The 17651-nt window shown below is 41.6% G+C and overlaps 1 protein-coding gene across 1 annotated transcript; it reads right to left on the bottom strand.

Moving 5' to 3' along the window:
* Window positions 1-1789: 1789 nt before the first annotated feature.
* Shisal2b (shisa like 2B) lies at window positions 1790-17630 on the bottom strand. Its single transcript, XM_032896871.1, has 3 exons — window positions 17418-17630; window positions 12342-12499; window positions 1790-1996 (listed from the first exon to the last, which is right to left on the bottom strand). The coding sequence occupies exons 1-3, from the start codon at window positions 17606-17608 to the stop codon at window positions 1863-1865; spliced, it is 483 nt and encodes a 160-aa protein (XP_032752762.1). The 5' UTR covers window positions 17609-17630; the 3' UTR covers window positions 1790-1862.
* Between the last annotated feature and the right edge of the window lie 21 nt (window positions 17631-17651).

The raw sequence follows: 17651 nt of genomic DNA, 5'->3' as shown, positions 1-17651 counted from the left end.
CTGCTCCCAGGGTTTCCCATTCTCTTCTGGGATCTGTTATCTACAAGCTCTAAGGTTTGTTTTTCTTCGTTCCTTGCGTTAAGCACATCTCTTCCTATCCATTTAGTGGTAAATGACAGGCTGGACAACCGTGGGTATCTTATTTACAACTCTGTCTACAGTTAAAAGAGTATGTTATCCGTAGCCTTGAAGTAACTGTGAAGTAACAGAGTTCTTACTAGCGGCTGTAGACTGCCCCGCTGCTTCCCTGAAGAGCTTGTCTTCCAGCTGGTGGGAGGGCCACTCATTCGGACCCAGAAGATTCATGGAAAGAACTACAGATGTTGGCAGCAGTTAGAGGCGCTCCTGAGCGAACATAACGCCCGAAGTGTATGTTCTTAACGTTGATGAGAGGAGTCTGGGTGCTTCTTGAGTTGAGTGAGTGCTGTCAAGAAACAGGATGATGAGCTGGAAATGAACAGTGTGTCTGAAAGAATGGAAGCTTGGTGTGGCTAATACATCTATGTAATTCAGGGTGTCACAACTGAGACACCATTTCAGGTTCCTGCATCCAAGGGAGAGAGGCCTTAGGCTGTATGAGGCTCCATGACGCTCCATGTTTGCAAACTTCCATTTAACTCTCTAAGACACAGAGCTTTATGGAAGGAAATGGCGTTTGCTCAGGTTTGGTCTCATCTGTTTCATAATCCTGTTCTACAGTTTTTTAAAGTCGGAAAGGCTGCCACTGAAAGTCCACATAGAAGATAGTTTGAGCGTTTTATGCTCTGTTTATAAATTATGCAATAGCTTGTATTTCCTAGATCCAAGAATAAAAAATAAAAATGACTTACTGTACCATCAGATGTATCTCAGAACTCATCCTCATCTACATTCTTTTTTTCAAAATGGGACTTGCTTCACCTTATTCTGAACAGGCTTAAAACTCTCACTGTGTTAGCACTGGTGAAACCCAAATTTAATTCTCAGTGAATAGACAGTGCTTTAGTGAAATAGGGCTTCTTGCTCTTAATATTACAATCGACTTTGAAGCACCACTGTTCAAAGTTACAGAGAGACACATCCCTCGGGTAGCCTGGAAGTGAGCCGCTACCTCGGCAGGTGAGGTTTCAAAGATGTCGGCTGCTCACCACCCTGGACTTCAAACTTTTTATTTAGACGGTGTGCCTTAAGAACAGAGGCGACAGTGGTGACAGTTGCTAAGGCCAGGGCCTTTTGACCTTGCTCATGCCTCTCCCTTAAATTCAGACTCTGCAAGATCCCAGCACAGCAGAGGTCCAGGGTCCGTCTCCTTGGACACTGTTTATGGTGACTGTTTATGAAGCCATGTCAGACTTCATTTTGCCTTTCCCACAGATAGGAAGAGCATGGGCTCCAGTCTTAATTTCCTCTTCCTCCTACCTTTTAGGAAAGTAAAACGGTATCCATTCCTCCACTGAACACTTTCTACCTAGATGCCCACTGGAGATGATCCAGTAACATACTGACTCCTGTGTGTCAGGCAACGCATTTCCCTCTGTAGACCAGGCTGGCCTCAAACTCAGAGATCTGCTTGTTTCTGCCTCCAGAGTGCTGGCATTAAAGGAGTGAGCCACCATGCCCGGCCAGAATCATTTAAAAGAAGCCCCAGATGGTGTGAGTTCTCCGTGGGTCTGAGGCCAGCTTAGACTACACAGTGAGTTACAGGGCAGCCAGGGCTACACACAGAGAAACCCTGTTTCAAAAAGCCAATAAATAATAAACTACTTGAGAAGATCACATAAAAAAATCCACAAATAAAATGCATCTTTATTTTTATTTAATTTTTTGCATTCTTTATTCTTAATGCTCCCTCTCTTGGGTAAGCTTTCAAAACAGGGATTTAGCTAACAGGCGATATTGATTTGTGCTGTGTCCATTGTTCTTTCTTGAGTCACATCGTTGGCTTCGTAGAAGGTCTCGTTTGTCGAATTTGATGCTGCATTTGAAATGAGGCCTTTGGCTTTTCTATTTACGTTGCCTGGAAATACACAAGACCAGATGAAATAATTAGTCTAACTTACAACATAAAATCCGTCTTTTCAATGTTTGTGCTTGAATTGTTATAATAGCATGGAAAACAAGTCCTGAAGATATTATCAACATGAGAATCAAGTCCATTCAGGACAGTTTTGAGCCACTTGTTCTGAAAGTGAAGGGAGATAATCTGTCACAGGGGTATGAATTTCAGGGATACGAATTTCATTGCCATATTCTTTCTCCACGCCTCTGTGGGAAAGCACACATTTCACAAGGTGGTGACAATTTCAGGGTCGCTCAAAGCATGACTCCCTATAAATAGTAAATAGACTGCATTAAAGCTCATCATGGTAATTTCAAGGCTCCGAAGGCTTTGCCACCATAAGCAATTAGGATGTGAGTTGGTTTTTTTGTTGTTCTTTTTTTTTCTAAGAGCACATTCATTCCGCAATCCGATCCACACACCTCGTATGAGTCCACCGTGAGCAAGGGCTGGGGAATGTGTGTCTTCTCTCACTAGCCCTTCAGCTGACAAAGGACGATGTGGATTGTCCTCCCGTGGACGGTCTCTGTGCTTGTGTCTTACACCAGCATTTATTTAGAATGCAAAGGGTTCGACTTGGGGGGAGGGTTCTGAAAACTTCAAGCCTAATGCTGTTTCCTTGGCTCCTACATGTTTCCTTAGCCATGCTAACATACTTTTATATTTGAATCAAACTTTCAAGACCTCTCTCTCTGCTTCAGCACGCAGAGGTTCTGTGTTCTTCGTAGCACAGGGGAAGGACCCTCGGGGTGTTATTTGCTAGCCCAGCCCTTTGGATGCTGGGGTTTGTTTCTGTTCTGGCAGCTCTGTGGCAAAAGCTAGAGGAATCCATCAAAACTGCCTGCCACTGTCTGACTTGTACAAGCTAGAAAAACTCATTCAGGGTTAAAAAGTCTGTCCGTCCAACAGCACTTGTAAAAGCCCTGACTCCCCAGCCTGGCTCATCATCATCTTGGCTTCCAGATCCTTCCAAAGGCTTCAAAAACCAACTCAATTACCCCTAACAAAGCAATTTCCTATCCAAATGAGAAAAGATCGGTTGTAAACACCCATGAATTCTCCAGAAACTAGCCTCTGGGGAAAAATCCAAAAGCACTTTGAATGGATTCCCTCCAGCAGTTTAAGGTAATTGGAGATACAGAAGGACAGCCCCAGTGAGAGCAGAGTCCCCTAACTTCTCCTGGGACCATTTTAAGAGAAGGCTCCACCTCAGCAACCTGCTTTTCCTAGTTTTCCTATCACAGAAACTGGTTTCTTATCCAGCCAAGTAGGGATAAAATCTTCTATCACAAAGTCACAACACAGATTTGATTTTTAAGTAAATCTTGTAATGCCATTGAACTGCCAAAGGTTTGCTGTGCACAGAAAGTTTTTCTTGTTTGTTCCTGTTTAGTTGAGTACAAATGAGACCCTCCAGCTCGGGTCTTCCCTCAGTCCCTTGTAACTGAGCTTTCATGTGTCAGTCCTTACTTTACCCTTAGCCATTCTATGTAAATCTTAGCCTTCCTTTAATCCTGGCCATCCTAGGCTGGCACTTAAAGCTTTGACCTTTGGCCAAATTTAAATCCAGTTGATCAAAAGAAATTCTACCTGCTCTTTTTTGCAGCTATGACAACCCACTTGTTCAGAGAACAGTTAAACTTGGGTTTACTTCAGAGCTGGTCCTCAGGGACCAACTTTACCATGTAATTGTGAACTCGGGTCTTGACAGCCATCTTGAAACAGGGAAATAATATTGCAGGTCTCTGTCTCCTGGCCACACCTACTTGGCAGAACTGTGAGGGAGCTTTCTTGCCATTGTCCATCCTGCTTGATTTAGCATCTGTCTGTCCTGCCACACTGGAGCCCTAAGCAGCTTCCAGTTGCTGATCTAGCTGGACAGCTTTGGGAAACAATCTCAAACCTACACCCAAAGTCGTGCTGTTGCTTTTCTTCTTTCGGTTTCTCTGTGTGGTCTGGGCTATCCTAGAACTCGCTCTGTAGACTAGGCTAGCCTCAATCTCAGAGATCTGCCTGCCTCTGCCTCCCAAGTGCTAGGATTAAAGGCGTGCACCGCCACTGCCTGGCTTGTTTTGTGGGGTGTTTGTTTTGATTTTTTTTTTTTTTTAAACAGCCTCGCTATGACCTAGGCTAGCTTGGGTCTGGAACTCAGGCTTTTCCTTCTTCCGTTTCCTGGGGTTAAAGGCATGCACCGCCATGCCTGTCAAGTATTTACTAAATCTTTAAGTGAGTATTTAACAAGGAAAGACTGACTTCTATTTTGCTTCCTGTTTCTAGCTTTGGCCGCTTGACCTTGTACTCTAAAGGGCACATTTAGTCCTCACAAACACTGACTGTTAAAGCAATTTGTTTTTCTACATTCTAACTTACAAAACAGCCTTAGGAACTCTCTGATTGCTATTTTTTAGAACCCAGGAGAAGGTTAAATATTCTTTCAAACTTACATTTGTGTGTGTGTGTGTGTGTGTGTGTGTGTGTGTTTCACAGGTATGTATGTGGAAATAAGAGGCAAACGTGTGGGAGATGTGTGTCTCCTCCCACCGTGTATATTCTGAGCTCTGACTCAGATTCTCAGGCTCAGCATCCAGTCCCTTTACCTACCGAAAGCAACTCGAGAATAAAAAGATTTATTTGGTCCACGTTTACAGGTTACAGTTTCATCACTGAGGGAAGTCATTGTAGGAACTCAAGGCAGAACCCACGGAGTAAGACTGCCCGCTGACTCATTCACTGGATCACACTCCACTATCTCACAAGTCCCAGGCTGACCTGCCTAGGGATGGCGCCACCAACAGTGGACTGGGCCCTCCCTCAGCAATCATTAACCAACTTGGTTTCTCAGAGACGTATCTGCAGGCCAACCTGATTAAGGAAGTTCGTCTTCAATTGAGTCTCTTCCCAAAAGACTCCATGAGTGAGCGGTATTTTATGATAGTGAATCCAAAAATCTTTTTTTCCCCTATGAATACCAAAATGAATTCTTTAAAAGCTTTTGTGAAATAAAATATTACCAAGTAGAGTCAGGAGTCCAATTTAATGGATTTTCAGCATTTTTCTCTGAGTATTAAGTATTAAGTAAAGTGACTCCCAAATTTATCTATAAATTTACTATAAAAAAAATCACCTGATCATTTCAAAATTTTAGAGTGTGATTCAAAAGTTCATTTGGAAGCTTAAGCATTACAACAAGAAGCCAAGATGTTCTTAAAAGAAGCTTAATGGCAGGAAGGGGATGGGGCCTTGACATTAAAATAATGTAACAGCAGTAATTTTAAAATCTATCCCAACAAAAATAATCAGAATGAATAATCCAACAGAACGCAGTCTAAAAACAGACCTTACTTAGTACACAAAACCATTTGTGACAAATGACCATTTAGGTTGACAATAGAAAGACAGATTGACTAATGGATATTTAGACAACTGACTCATCTGGAAAATAAAAGAGGCAGATTTCCTACTTTGCTTCTGGAGAGTTATTAAAGCTTTAAATACATAAAAACAGTAGAAAACCTACAATCTATGAAAAAATTAATACCTTCATAGGAAATGTATAAAAAGTAAGCAGTGTGCTACAAAGAAAAAAAATAAAATGTTTGATTAGACAAATTTGGAAAAAATACTATTTTTTATGAAATTAGTAAAATAGATATTTTAAAATAATAATCCCAAAGGCCATAGAGATTGTGGAAAAGTAAGTGAATATGAAGTAGTAATTTTCTGGAGGGTATAGTAACTATGCCCACAGCTTTTGATATGTGTGGATACTCAGAGTAGGTGTTTCTGGTAAGGATTTTTGCTAAGAAAATATTTAGATGTTCAATGTATCTGTAAGATAATGATGGAAGTGGAAGTTAGTAAGTTAATTAAATATGATGTAGCTACTGTTGAGGTTTGGTCTGGTGCTATATATTGTAATGCTAAAATCTATAACCAAGGGGCTGGAGAGATGGCTCAGCGGTTAAGAGCACAGACTACGCTTCCAGAGGTCCTGAGTTCAATTCCCAGCAACCACATGATGGCTCACAGCCATCTGTAATGGCATCTGATGCCCTCTTCTGGTGTGTGCTAAGAGGGCAATAGTGTACTCACATAAAATAAATAAATCTTAAAAATGAGAGCTCTACCCTTCTGGGTAGAGTTAGCACTCCTACAGAAAGAGTAGAGGGAACGAGCCAGCTTCATTTTGCCCACTCGCTCCTTGCTCCATGAGGAGACTGGACACCCTGGCATGCTTCTCAGAAGCAGCTCCTACTCAGGGCCAAATCCACTCCATCTTAATATTGGACGTCCCAGACTCTGGCACTGTAAAAAGTACCTTCCTTTCCTTATAAAATTTACAGTCGAAACTATTTCGTTTCAGTGGCACAGAGGACTACGATAAACAGCGGAGCAGTGGAATAAATTTTAAAGCTGTAAGAGGCTGGAAAATTGTCATTTACAAATATCATAATAACGGTTGTCAAAAAAATCAGTGACTGAGTGAAAATTTACAGAGGAACAGGATATTTTGATGGTTTCAGATATCTCACTGCAATCAAGTTAATATCAGTAATAATCAAGCCAACTAAGATCGTGTGCTGCCTGGGGTACTGTAAAAGAAAAAACAGACAAACAGAAATTGAGGGACATTGAACAAAATAGATGTTTGGTTTTGTTTTGGTTTTATTTTTGTTTTGTTTTTTTTTTGGTTTTTGTTTTTGTTTTTGTTTTGTTTTGTTTTGTTTTTTTTGTTTGTTTTTTTTTTTTTTTTTTTTTTTTTTTTTTTTTTGTCTTTCAAAACTGCCCAGGGGCATAAAAGAAAAAGAAAGGCTGAGGATTAAGGATTAAGGAAAGAAGAAATAAAACCATACAAATGTAATTCTGGGTCAGATCCAAGATTAGAAAAATTGGCTATTGAGGTTGGAAAACACGAACGCACACCCCAACATGTATGTTGCTGCATGAGTGCTTTGGTGACTGGCTTGAATGTGAGGGCAGGGTTCACACAAGAGGGAGGAGCTTTGTTCTTAGGAAACGATATGGATTTTATAGGTTAAAAGTCATACCATTCAGAGAACATGCAGAAAGTATCAACGATAGAACCAAAGAAGCAAAAGAGTAACCATCAGTTAATCTGCCGAGAGATATACAAATGCCTTATAGCCTCTGGAACTCCTCCTCTAAGAGTAAAATGACACGGACAGCACAAGTCAGCACTGCGCCAAGTCATAAATGGGTTAAATGATGGCAGAGCGCTCGTTTATTGGCAAAGAAAGATACAGTTATTCTAGCTTATTAAAGGGAGAGGGAGGAGGGAGCAGGAAGGACGGAGACAGACAAACAATGATGGATAGATAGATAGAAAGATAGATAGATAGATAGATAGATAGATAGATAGATAATAGACAGACAGATGATAGGCAGATGATAGATAGATAGATAGATAGATAGATAGATAGATAGATAGATAGATAGATAGATAGATAGATAGGGAAGGAGGGATAGACAGACAGACAAACAGACGGGTGGACATTCCCACTATATAACCTAGACTTGCCTCAAACTTGCGTCCATCCTGCCTTACCCTTGTGAGTGCTGGGATCACAGACACAGGCTGCCACACCCCTACTTTGATCTCATTTGCTTTATGTGATGTACGGTAGAAAACTCTCCCTGGAAGATACTGACTGCAATGCTGACATCGTCCACCTTTGTGCTGAGAGTGTTTGTCTCTCAGTATTTCCAGGTTTGTACACCGAACATGAGCAAAGAGAGAGAGGAGAGAGGGGAAAAAAAAAAAAGAAAAACTTTTCCTTCTGAGGAATCGAGAGCATCTTCTAAGAAGAAACACAAGACCATTTCAAGTCCGACTAAGACTCAATTTGCACATGGGCACAGTAAATGATTCTGTGATTTTGTTTCCAATTTACTTTCTCGGTATTGTGTATGCGGTTTGGCTTTTCACCTACGTAGCTGTGTCTTACTGCTAATTTACCGATTCCTTTTCGTTTCTAGTTTCCACCTTTCCAAGGCAACCACCAAATTCCAGCTTGAGGGAGGGTGCTTGTTGTTTCTGTCCAATTGAATCATTTCCTCCTAGCTGTTTTCCTAAGGGTGCCTTTCTAATTTCCATCAGAAACACCACTTCTCTTGATCATCCCCCACCTCCGCGGCACCTCGAAGCCTCAGGGTGTTCCGCTTTATCTTCCTGAAGCAGCAGTTTTGCTTCGATGTGGGTCACAGATGTCATGATCAGAGCAGAATGAGCCTGGCACTACGCAGCCGGTTGATAATTCTCATCACATTTAAAAGCAAAGCGAGAAACGATTCAGTGCAGAAGCTCAGGAGACTGACAGCAGACCTTTCCCATTCTAGCCCTGAGAACGCTGGGACCCCGACTTCATCTCTGATATTCCTGGAAGAACCTCACCAAGGAAACATTTGAGACGTGGAAACCTACAGCATAGTCTCTCACTGCGCCACCCTTAACCATGATTATTCTCCAACAGCCTTGGATGAGCCCTCGCCCTTAGAACTGTCTGCACACAGCCATCTTTTGCTTGGGAACTCCGTGTCTGAGGCAAAAACAACACAAGCCACAGTACTCTTCTGAATACTGACCTTTGAAATGTGCGGTAACCCCAAAACATAAAAGTGTTACAAGAAGAGAACAATTACACAACACGACTTAGAAGCCCACCAATTGCTCAGCGAGAGGTGCTCTGTACAGTGTGGGCAGCAAAGTTTATGCCATTAACGCCTGCAGCCAAGGCCAAAAGAGACCTACTTGCCTTTTCAAGATCAGTTGAAAGGCTGTAAAGCCTTCAGCTGTATACATTTAAAATTGAAATACAATGGAATAAAAATAGATGGAGGAAAAGTCCTAGCAGTAATCTAGGATTAGCCTATTTTAGACCTACACTGATGTCCTCTTTAGGAAAAGAAAAGATTCAGAACCCTGTATCCATTGCAAGAACACACTTCTGCCTAGCCATTCAAATTGCCTGAAATGAAAACAAGCTCCATTATGAAAATTAATCTAAATAGTCTTCTCCAAAGAGGAACACAATTGGTTATCAAATGCCAAATGGTCAGCCTTGAAAACATACATACATGTAACATTATACAGACTGAGCAGGTCGTTCTTATGTATTTAGGAGTATGTGTGCACATGTGTGTGCATGTGTGTGCATGTGTGTGTGTGTGTGTGTGTGTGTGTGTGTTTGTAACAACATTATAAGAACAATGAGTGGGAAAAAAAGGACATGAATTTGAAAGGGAGCAGGGAGGAGTATGTAGGAGGAAAGGAGAGGGGAAATTATGTAATTTTATTTTAATCTCAGAAAATAAATAATTTTAAGAAATTAAAATAATGTGAGATGAATTTTTAAAAGATAATGTTGAAGGAAAAGGGTTCTAATGGGTGAAATCAGCTTTCCTCAGATGTACTATTTACACACCTATGCAAACAATTCCTATGTTTAACACTCTCCTTAAATGCAGTAATACTCTTAGCCTGTCTTCCCCATAGCATGAACAATGGTATCACTTGCTAGATGGTAGAAACACTGAAATGGACTAATATTTAATAAAGTGAACAATGTTTAATTTTCACTTTAAAGGGTTCAGGAGGAACCCATTTTTCTATTCCAGCAGCGCATGGATTACCTTTTTTTTTTGTGCTCTGCAGTGTGATTAAAAGAAAATCAACCCACAGGACCAAAATTACCTCCTTTGAAAGCAATGGTAAGAAACTTATTATTTTACATTCTATATGCTGTTTTCTAATATATAGTATATATTATATATCAACATACATATATATATACATATGCACATTATACACACACACACACACACACACACACACACACACACACACACACACACACATATATATATATCCAGACTTAGGAAAGGTCTATTAAATTAACTTTTCTACCTTGGTACATATATTTTTGTGAAGAACAAAGTGGGGATATTTCATTGCAAGAAAGCAGTTTCATCTAACTTTATAAAAAGTGCATTAACAGGCTTCATCCACTAAATAGCAAAAAAAAACAAACAAAAAAAAACAAAAAAACATACCAAATCTGAATTGACATGCCAGCAATTCTGCTTCTGAGCTCACAGAGCAAACATGGAATAGAGTTTTGCAATTGTCCTTGATCTAAACTAGGAAAAGTAACTACTTTTATTTATCACAGACACGTATATAGGAGACACACTCAATGCATGCTTGATGACTGCAGCAATGACTAGACTTGATCTGTGTTTCACAAAATACATCCCTGAGATCAGTAAAGATACAGGACTAATACCGTCAATTTATTCCAGGAATGTTTGAGCACTATAAGCATTGGGAATATTATTTTGCTGGAACTCAGGTTTTAGTCAGAGTATAGAAAACAAATAGATAAAAAAAAAAAAAATTCTAGAAACTTTCAGGGGTTGGGGATTTAGCTCAGTGGTAGAGCGCTTGCCTAGGAAGCACAAGGCCCTGGGTTCGATCCCCAGCTCCGAAAAAAAGAACCAAAAAAAAAAAATTCTAGAAAACAAATAGATAAGTAAACACTAGTTAAGTTAATTGTATTGCATGTTAGTGGTAAATGCTTGTGGGGTAATTGACTAGGAAGAATGAAAGTTGACTTAAGAATGCAGGTAGGGAGGAATTCCTCCAGGGAGGAGAACTTCTCGGGAAAGAGTTAAAGACACTGTAAGTCATGAAGCAGTCTGACCAAATGGTAGTAGCATGTGCCTGTGCCCTGATTGAGAATCTCAAAGAATGGCGAAGGGGCCAAGGTGGGTTGGCAAAGGAGATTAGGAGAAAGGAAACCTAGAGGGCCAACCACAAAAGGTCACGGTCATGGTGAAGAGTTGTATCCATTGTGAGGGCTGGGGAAACATTTGATTTAGATTTTAGCAGGCTTATTATGACTGCTCTGTGGACAGTAGGCAGGGGCAGAGGGAGAGGGGGACTGAGGAGTTGAGAAGCTGTGTGGGTAATAAGGTTCCTTCCTACATGATTCTTGGGCATAGAAAAAAAATGGAACCATGGTTTAAAATCAACTAAGCAAATGAGACAATAATTAGCTTTACAGTCTGATTATGTGATAACCACCAATCAATCGCATGGTTGTGCTCACGGAGAAACTGGGTCAAAGTCGATTGGACTAAATTCAGCTCTGAGCCTGTCGATTTGTCCCCTTGGTCCCAGTACTTTGAGAAGAGAACTCCATCTTGCTGTACTATGACAAGAGGACACTGAGGCTGGGGGGAGATTCTTCTCTTTCTCCCCAGAGGAGACTAGATCTAATGCAGGCACACAGTGATGGTCACATATTTGCTTAGGTCACAAGGCAGGTACTTCATAAACATGGAAGGTTCTCTCTTCAGCTAAAATACAACCTGTGAGCAGAGAATTTCTTCATAATTTAAAAAGGATTTTCCTGTTATTTTTAGATGGAAGCAGTATGCCATTCTAAATATGGCAGCATAGATCCTAAATTTATATATTGTTACCTACATGTTCTTTTTTAAAATATGTTAATATATATTTTGAATACACACATGTCAACATTTATGATTAGTGTCTTTGAATACCCTAATGGAAATCAATTTCCACAATATTTTGATAGTTTATAATGATAACAACTGATATCTGTATACTACTGTATGACTGAGATAATAAAGGAGACACAGAGCTCTCTGGGTAAATTATGCCTGAAAGCTTCTTTCTACTTTATAGTTACACTGTGTATATTACACTGTGTATATATACATACACCAATAGAAGTAATTAATTTATAGGATACTCAACAGCAGAGAACATTCTGTTTGTTTTTCAGATTTTTTTGAGCACCCCCGAATTCTTTTTGATTCCTCCTTAACTCTTCATTCTAGGTGCCAGTTGGATGACTGACTGACCAGTCCAGAATACAATACCAAGAGCATCCTAGTGGGCATTTTGTTGTTTTGCATATTTGACTTCCTTGGCCACACAAGAACAAACACCAAACTTTAAATGTTACAAGAGGATCAAGTGTTGATCACTAAACAGGAATTAAATATATCAAAGTGAATTTTCCGGTTCACTGACTCACTGTCCACAAAGGCATTTATAGTCTGCTAGCTTCCACTGAACATCATTTCCCTGAAGTATTCTGTCACTTAAAGCTAATTCGATGTGAACTCTCGCAGGGATACAGTGTAAGGTGAATCTTTAAACATTTGCTTTTAACAGTGTGCCGTGTCACCCAGCTAAGAGTTATTCTTTTGGCTATGGTACAGGTAGTTACTACAAATAACAGATTCAGCTTACCTTCTAGGGTAGAAGATGCCTCTAGGTGCTGAAGTTTAAGGCCATTGTCTAATCTTTGAGGTTTTGTGTACAGAAATAAGTAGCAAAGGACACAGACACTGATGACAAAGGCAAGTAAGACAAGGGCAGCAATTCCCAATCCAATCAGAGCACCAATGCTGGGGAAACAGAAAGAAGCCATGTCATCGAAACTGCTGTGCACTCAAGCTGGGACCAATAATTCACCATTCAATCTTGCTCCCATTAATTCATAACCAAATCCTGTCTTACCATAAACTATACATGATTGAAATTTTCATCTTGATTTCTTGTCACATTTTGTATTTAAGTAGTTTTAAAATTCGTATGTTAATACCAGTGTGATGTCTATGAGATAGACCAAAGTTCACATGAGTCTCTAAGAACTTCATAAATTTCAGTCCAACAAATCAAGTTAATTGAATAAATACCACACTTTAGGAAGATCAATTTTGCAAGCAAAAGATAAACAGGAAAATAATTTTTCTCTGTAAGAGTCAGGAAACACATATATCAGAGATATAAAACGTTTCTCTTAGAGATATATATGAAAGATACCACTTATTAATATACTGCCAAGGACCAGCCTTAGCTTGGAGAGGGATTCTAAAGAAAGGGTGGTTTGGAGTCATATAAAGAATGACTCAAAGTCAATTTGCAGGGTACAAGCTGACAGCCTCGTGTTCTGCTCCTGCTTGCTCTCCAGACAGCTCATCAAGTTAGCTCAGCTCTCGCAGATCGAAGCCCAGTCTTTTACTTACATATCAATTCAATCATCCACCCCAATTTCCCCTTTGATTATCAGCATTTTTTGACCTTAGCCCTTTGATTCTTAGAAAAAAGACAGCAATTACATTTTTTTAAACATAGCAACGAATGCAGAGATCTGCTAACTTTGTAAACACAGATAGTAAGCTAGTCAGGTGGGATCCGGCTCTGAGATCATCATTCCCACCATCCTGGGCTTAAACTATCTCTGTCCCAGGCTGACCTTGAACTCAGGAATCTGCTGGCTTTTGTAAGCACAAACATAATCTTAGCTGGGTGGGATCTTGCCCTGTGACTACTACTCCCCACATCTCTCCTTAATACCTTTCTTACAAACTGGCTTACAGTGCAGCTGTCTCTGTTCTTTTAGGTCCAGGAAGCCCCTCATATAATTCATATTGCATCCTTCTATTTTGCACAGTTGAGAAATCCTATTATTTATTTATTGATTTATTTTTGAACATGTGTTTTCGGAGTCCTTTCCCATAGCCTTGGGAAGGTTGTCCTGAAGGTCTCAGAATTTACCATTTTTGTTGAGGGCATTAGACACAACCTTGCCTCTTGGACTCATGCTGTCTCTGATTATCATGGAGTCATTAATTTTGGCAGGGAGAACATTCCTCAGTAACCTTTTGCAGGGGGAATATTTCCTGAAGGAGGAACATAAAGTAAATTATGCTCATTAGTATACAGACAAACCTCACGCCTAGCAACCAGCAACACTTGTGAAGGCTCTGATTGTGCTCCAGGGATGAGAACCATGTCATTACTGTCCCTTCCATGGGCATTCAGGACTCAGCTATATACACAGCCACAACCATTGAAAGGAGGAGAGAGTTCAGCTAAAAGAAAACTGGTTTCGTAATGTATCAACTCTGAGATTTCCCTGCCTAGCACCAGGAAAGAAACCCTTCCCCTAAAAGTCAAATGTGCACTCAACTGTCATTTTCTTTGCACCACCTTTGTAATAATTCAATATGTGGTTACATATATGGCTAGACACTAACGTAGTAGGTCTTTTTTTTTTTTTTGTAAAGTGCACTCAGTACTATCAAATAAGAGAGGGAATTTGAAAAAGCAGCACCATGTTGAACTGCACGCAGACGTGTGTCTCTTGAGTCATGTGTAAACAGCTATAATTAGGTCTTAGGTTATTCAAGAGCAGACTTCAGTCAGTTGTGAACACTTTAAGTATTTACATGTGTTTAGTTTGTAGAAAATATTCAACAGATGAAAGTAAATACTAATTAACTGATGATTGATCTGCCTGTAGCAATTTGGAATGCACATCACTGAGAAGTAATGATCTCAGTCTTCATTATCTTCCTGGCTTGCCTTCAGGCTTCTGCTTTCTCTCAGAGATTAGGCCCCTGGCAAGCTTGACTTTTAGCGAAAGGAAGGAAAGGGGGAATTTGATGGGGACCCCAGGAGCATCACTGCTTTGAGAGAAGGAACAGTATTGAAGGCGACAGGCTATTTACTCCACTCTCAGCTAATCCTGGCGAGATAAAACACGCTTGAGCACGAGAGCTTGTCTCCCAAGCTGCAGACAACAGTCTCCCATGGAGACAAAGTTCCAAATTCTCATGCTTGGTTTATTAACTGTCCCAAACAGCCTTGCACATAGAGAAGACTGGGGAATTGTATGTCAGAGTTCAAACAGAGTTATGTCCTTGAACCTGGAGGCAGCCATGTTGGTTGCCCTTTGCTCTAATAGGATTAGAGGGGGAAAAACATCCTTGCATCTTGTTGCCTGCAGGCCATGTAGGGGAGGGTTAGGTTCCCTTTCCTATACAGACATGTAAGAATGTAACCTATTTAGTATTATTTTGTGCACAAAGCAGATAGATGAGGCATCCGGACAGACTCCTGAAATGAGAAACCCAACTGCTGAAAAATAATTTTAAAAGTAAAAAAGTGACTTAGTAATTAAAACGTGTTAACCTAATGGAACTGTGCATATACATCGTGAATGTTTAATGCACAAGGTTTTTTAAAAGACTACACAATGTGGAGGAAACCCAAAAGGCATGTTAAGTCTGCTGCAGTGCCATGACTCCATATTACAGAAGCATTGCTTTGTCCCTGAAGACCTCCATGTAAAGGTGGAGATCCAGGAGTCTCTTAGGTTGGTCGTGTCAACAAATATTTATTCAGTATCCATCCATGAACGACCCTGCCCAATACGCCTCATTTTCTTAAGCGCTGGAAAAAGTTACTGAAGTAGACCCTTTGAATTTAGGGGCTTAGAAAAGGAGGGAAGAAAAGAAAGGGCCAGACACTGGAAAGGGAGAATTGTCCTTCTTCCTGGCATTCCACAGTGGATGCTTTTCCAGCTGTTAGAAAGTGTCTGAAGCTGCCAGCACCTCCATACAACCATTTCCTACTTAACACCTTCCCTCGCCTCAAGGTAGCTCTGGCTGCTTGTCCCTGGCAGCTGTGGAATCTCAGTTCCAAAACCAGTGACTTCTGTAATATGTTTCGCAGTTGGAGTATTTTAAATTAGGACTGAAGAGCAAAGAATAGAAGAGAAATGAAGCTCTCATAAATTTAACCTCCTGTGGTTTTTTCAGAGCTCAGAAATTCACAGGAACCCCTGGTTCAATGTTGCCAACTGATGCCCCCAGTTAAATTGATTTTCCTATTTCCCCTGACACTGGGCTAACTGTCCGTTTTGTCCTGATGAAGGTAGACTCAGCAGGCTGATCTCTTCTTTGTATTCTCGCAAACCTCAGGAAGGTTTTATGGCCCCTTCTGCTTGTCACTGTGGCATTTAGAGATCTGAAGATCTTGGGCACCATTTCCAATAGAGTGTGATTTGGGGTGTGATTTGGGGACTGCCAGGCTCGGCTGGCACTGATTCTACCCTCACCAACACCTTCAAACACTTACAGATGAATGGCTGAGCTTGTCTGGAAAAGCCCAAATAACAGGGCATCACTTTCTTCCCCCAAATAATCTATGGAGTATAAGATAAGTTGGCATAATTTTCTGCCAAGTTTGTCCTATTTTAGCATAACTTCATCAATGAACTTCCTGGAAGGCCTTTTGAAACTTCACTGAAGTTCGCAATATAGAAAAATAGTACTTGTTTCATTGCCTCAAGAAATAAGTTGGCTATTGATCTGACATATGTGCCCAGTTCTGGATTATAATGAGAGAGTCCGCTTGCTAGCTAGTTCTCTCTCTCTCTCTCTCTCTCTCTCTCTCTCTCTCTCTCTCTCTCTCCTCCCCTCCCTTCTCTCCTCTCTCTCTCTCTCTCTCTCTCTCTCTCTCTCTCTCTCTTCCTCTTTCCTTCTCTCTCTCTCACACACACACACACACACACACACACACACACACACACACACACACACACACGCACCACGCACTTTATGGTGGAGTGGAAGTTCTTTCCTAAAACATTAAGGTTCCATTCATTCTGTAGAAAAAAAAAAGAATCAAGTTTAAAGTTTCAAAGTTTGCAGTCTTTGAGGGGGAGCATTTCATCATGAAAACATGCATAAAGACAAACAGAAACAAGGCGGGGAGGGGGGACCACTGTAAGAAAAAGAAGCAAGAAAGGCTTTGCAAGTAAAGCATCCGGACACCAAGCCGCGCTCAAACAGTTCAGGTGCAGGGAAAAGGTGTCCAGAAAGGCTGCACTGCGTGTGTAATCAGAGCCACTCAAGCTCTTCCCTCTTGCTTGACCTTTCAGTCCGGTGGTCAGTGTCTGTATCCGAACCTCTGAAAAGAACAAGTTGTAAACCCGGTTGTATGTATGCACCTACTCAAGCCAACACACATTCAGAGAGAGAGAGAGAGAGAGAGAGAGAGAGAGAGAGAGAGAGAGAGAGAGAGTCCAGCTGCCCAGGTTCCAAAGAAACCTCCTTTTCCATTCAAATGTACCAAATGAACAAATACCTAAAGAGGGATTAAAACCTCCAATCTTGACAGTAGAGCCTTCTGCTTGTCACACAAGCAGTAGTCCCTGGGGTAGGCTGTATACAGGGTGCCCACTCGTCTCCAGGGTTCCCTGCAGAGTTATCGTTCAGAAGCCTGGAGCCTTGGCACAAAGACCTGAACCCGGTGGGCGCTGGGTCACCTTCCTGATTCCAGCTTTGTGTCTTTCATTGGTCACTTTCCCAGGTTTAGGAGGAGGTTGCCTTGCCCTGCCCTGCCCTGCCCTGCCCTGCCCTGCCCTGCCCTGCCCACCCCTGCCCTGCCCTGCCCTGCCCCAACCCTGCCCTGCCCTGCCCTGCCCTGCCCTGCCCTGCCCTGCCCTGCCCTGCCCTGCCCTGCCCTGCCCACCTGAGGCTCCACATGTAGCTGTGCTTGTAGGGGAAGTAGCTGCCCGGCTCGCTGCAGCAGTACTTGAGGTCTGCGAAGCCGCAGCAGTAGAGCAGCGCGGCCCCATCGCCGCGCCGCGGGCACTGGAAGGGCTCCACGAAGCTGCGGTTGAGGCTGTAGTAGCCTGAGCACAGGCGGCTGCTGTCGCTCATCGCTGCCGGCCGTGCGCAGGACCCCGAGGTGCGTGCGTTGTGC

Source organism: Rattus rattus, chromosome 3 (assembly GCF_011064425.1).
Source record: "Rattus rattus isolate New Zealand chromosome 3, Rrattus_CSIRO_v1, whole genome shotgun sequence".
Taxonomy (NCBI): domain Eukaryota; kingdom Metazoa; phylum Chordata; class Mammalia; order Rodentia; family Muridae; genus Rattus; species Rattus rattus.
Note: the sequence above shows the minus strand (reverse complement) of the source record. Positions and strands in the feature narration are given on the sequence as shown.

Coding starts and splice junctions, on each gene's coding strand:
- Shisal2b (XM_032896871.1), bottom strand. CDS start 17,608: ATGAGCGACAGCAGCCGCCTGTGCTCAGGCTACTACAGCCTCAACCGC. Junction 12,500..17,417: donor AGCTACATGTGGAGCCTCAG/GTGGGCAGGGCA, acceptor CTGTTTCCCCAG/CATTGGTGCTCTGATTGGAT. Junction 1,997..12,341: donor GGCATCTTCTACCCTAGAAG/GTAAGCTGAATC, acceptor GTGTATTTCCAG/GCAACGTAAATAGAAAAGCC.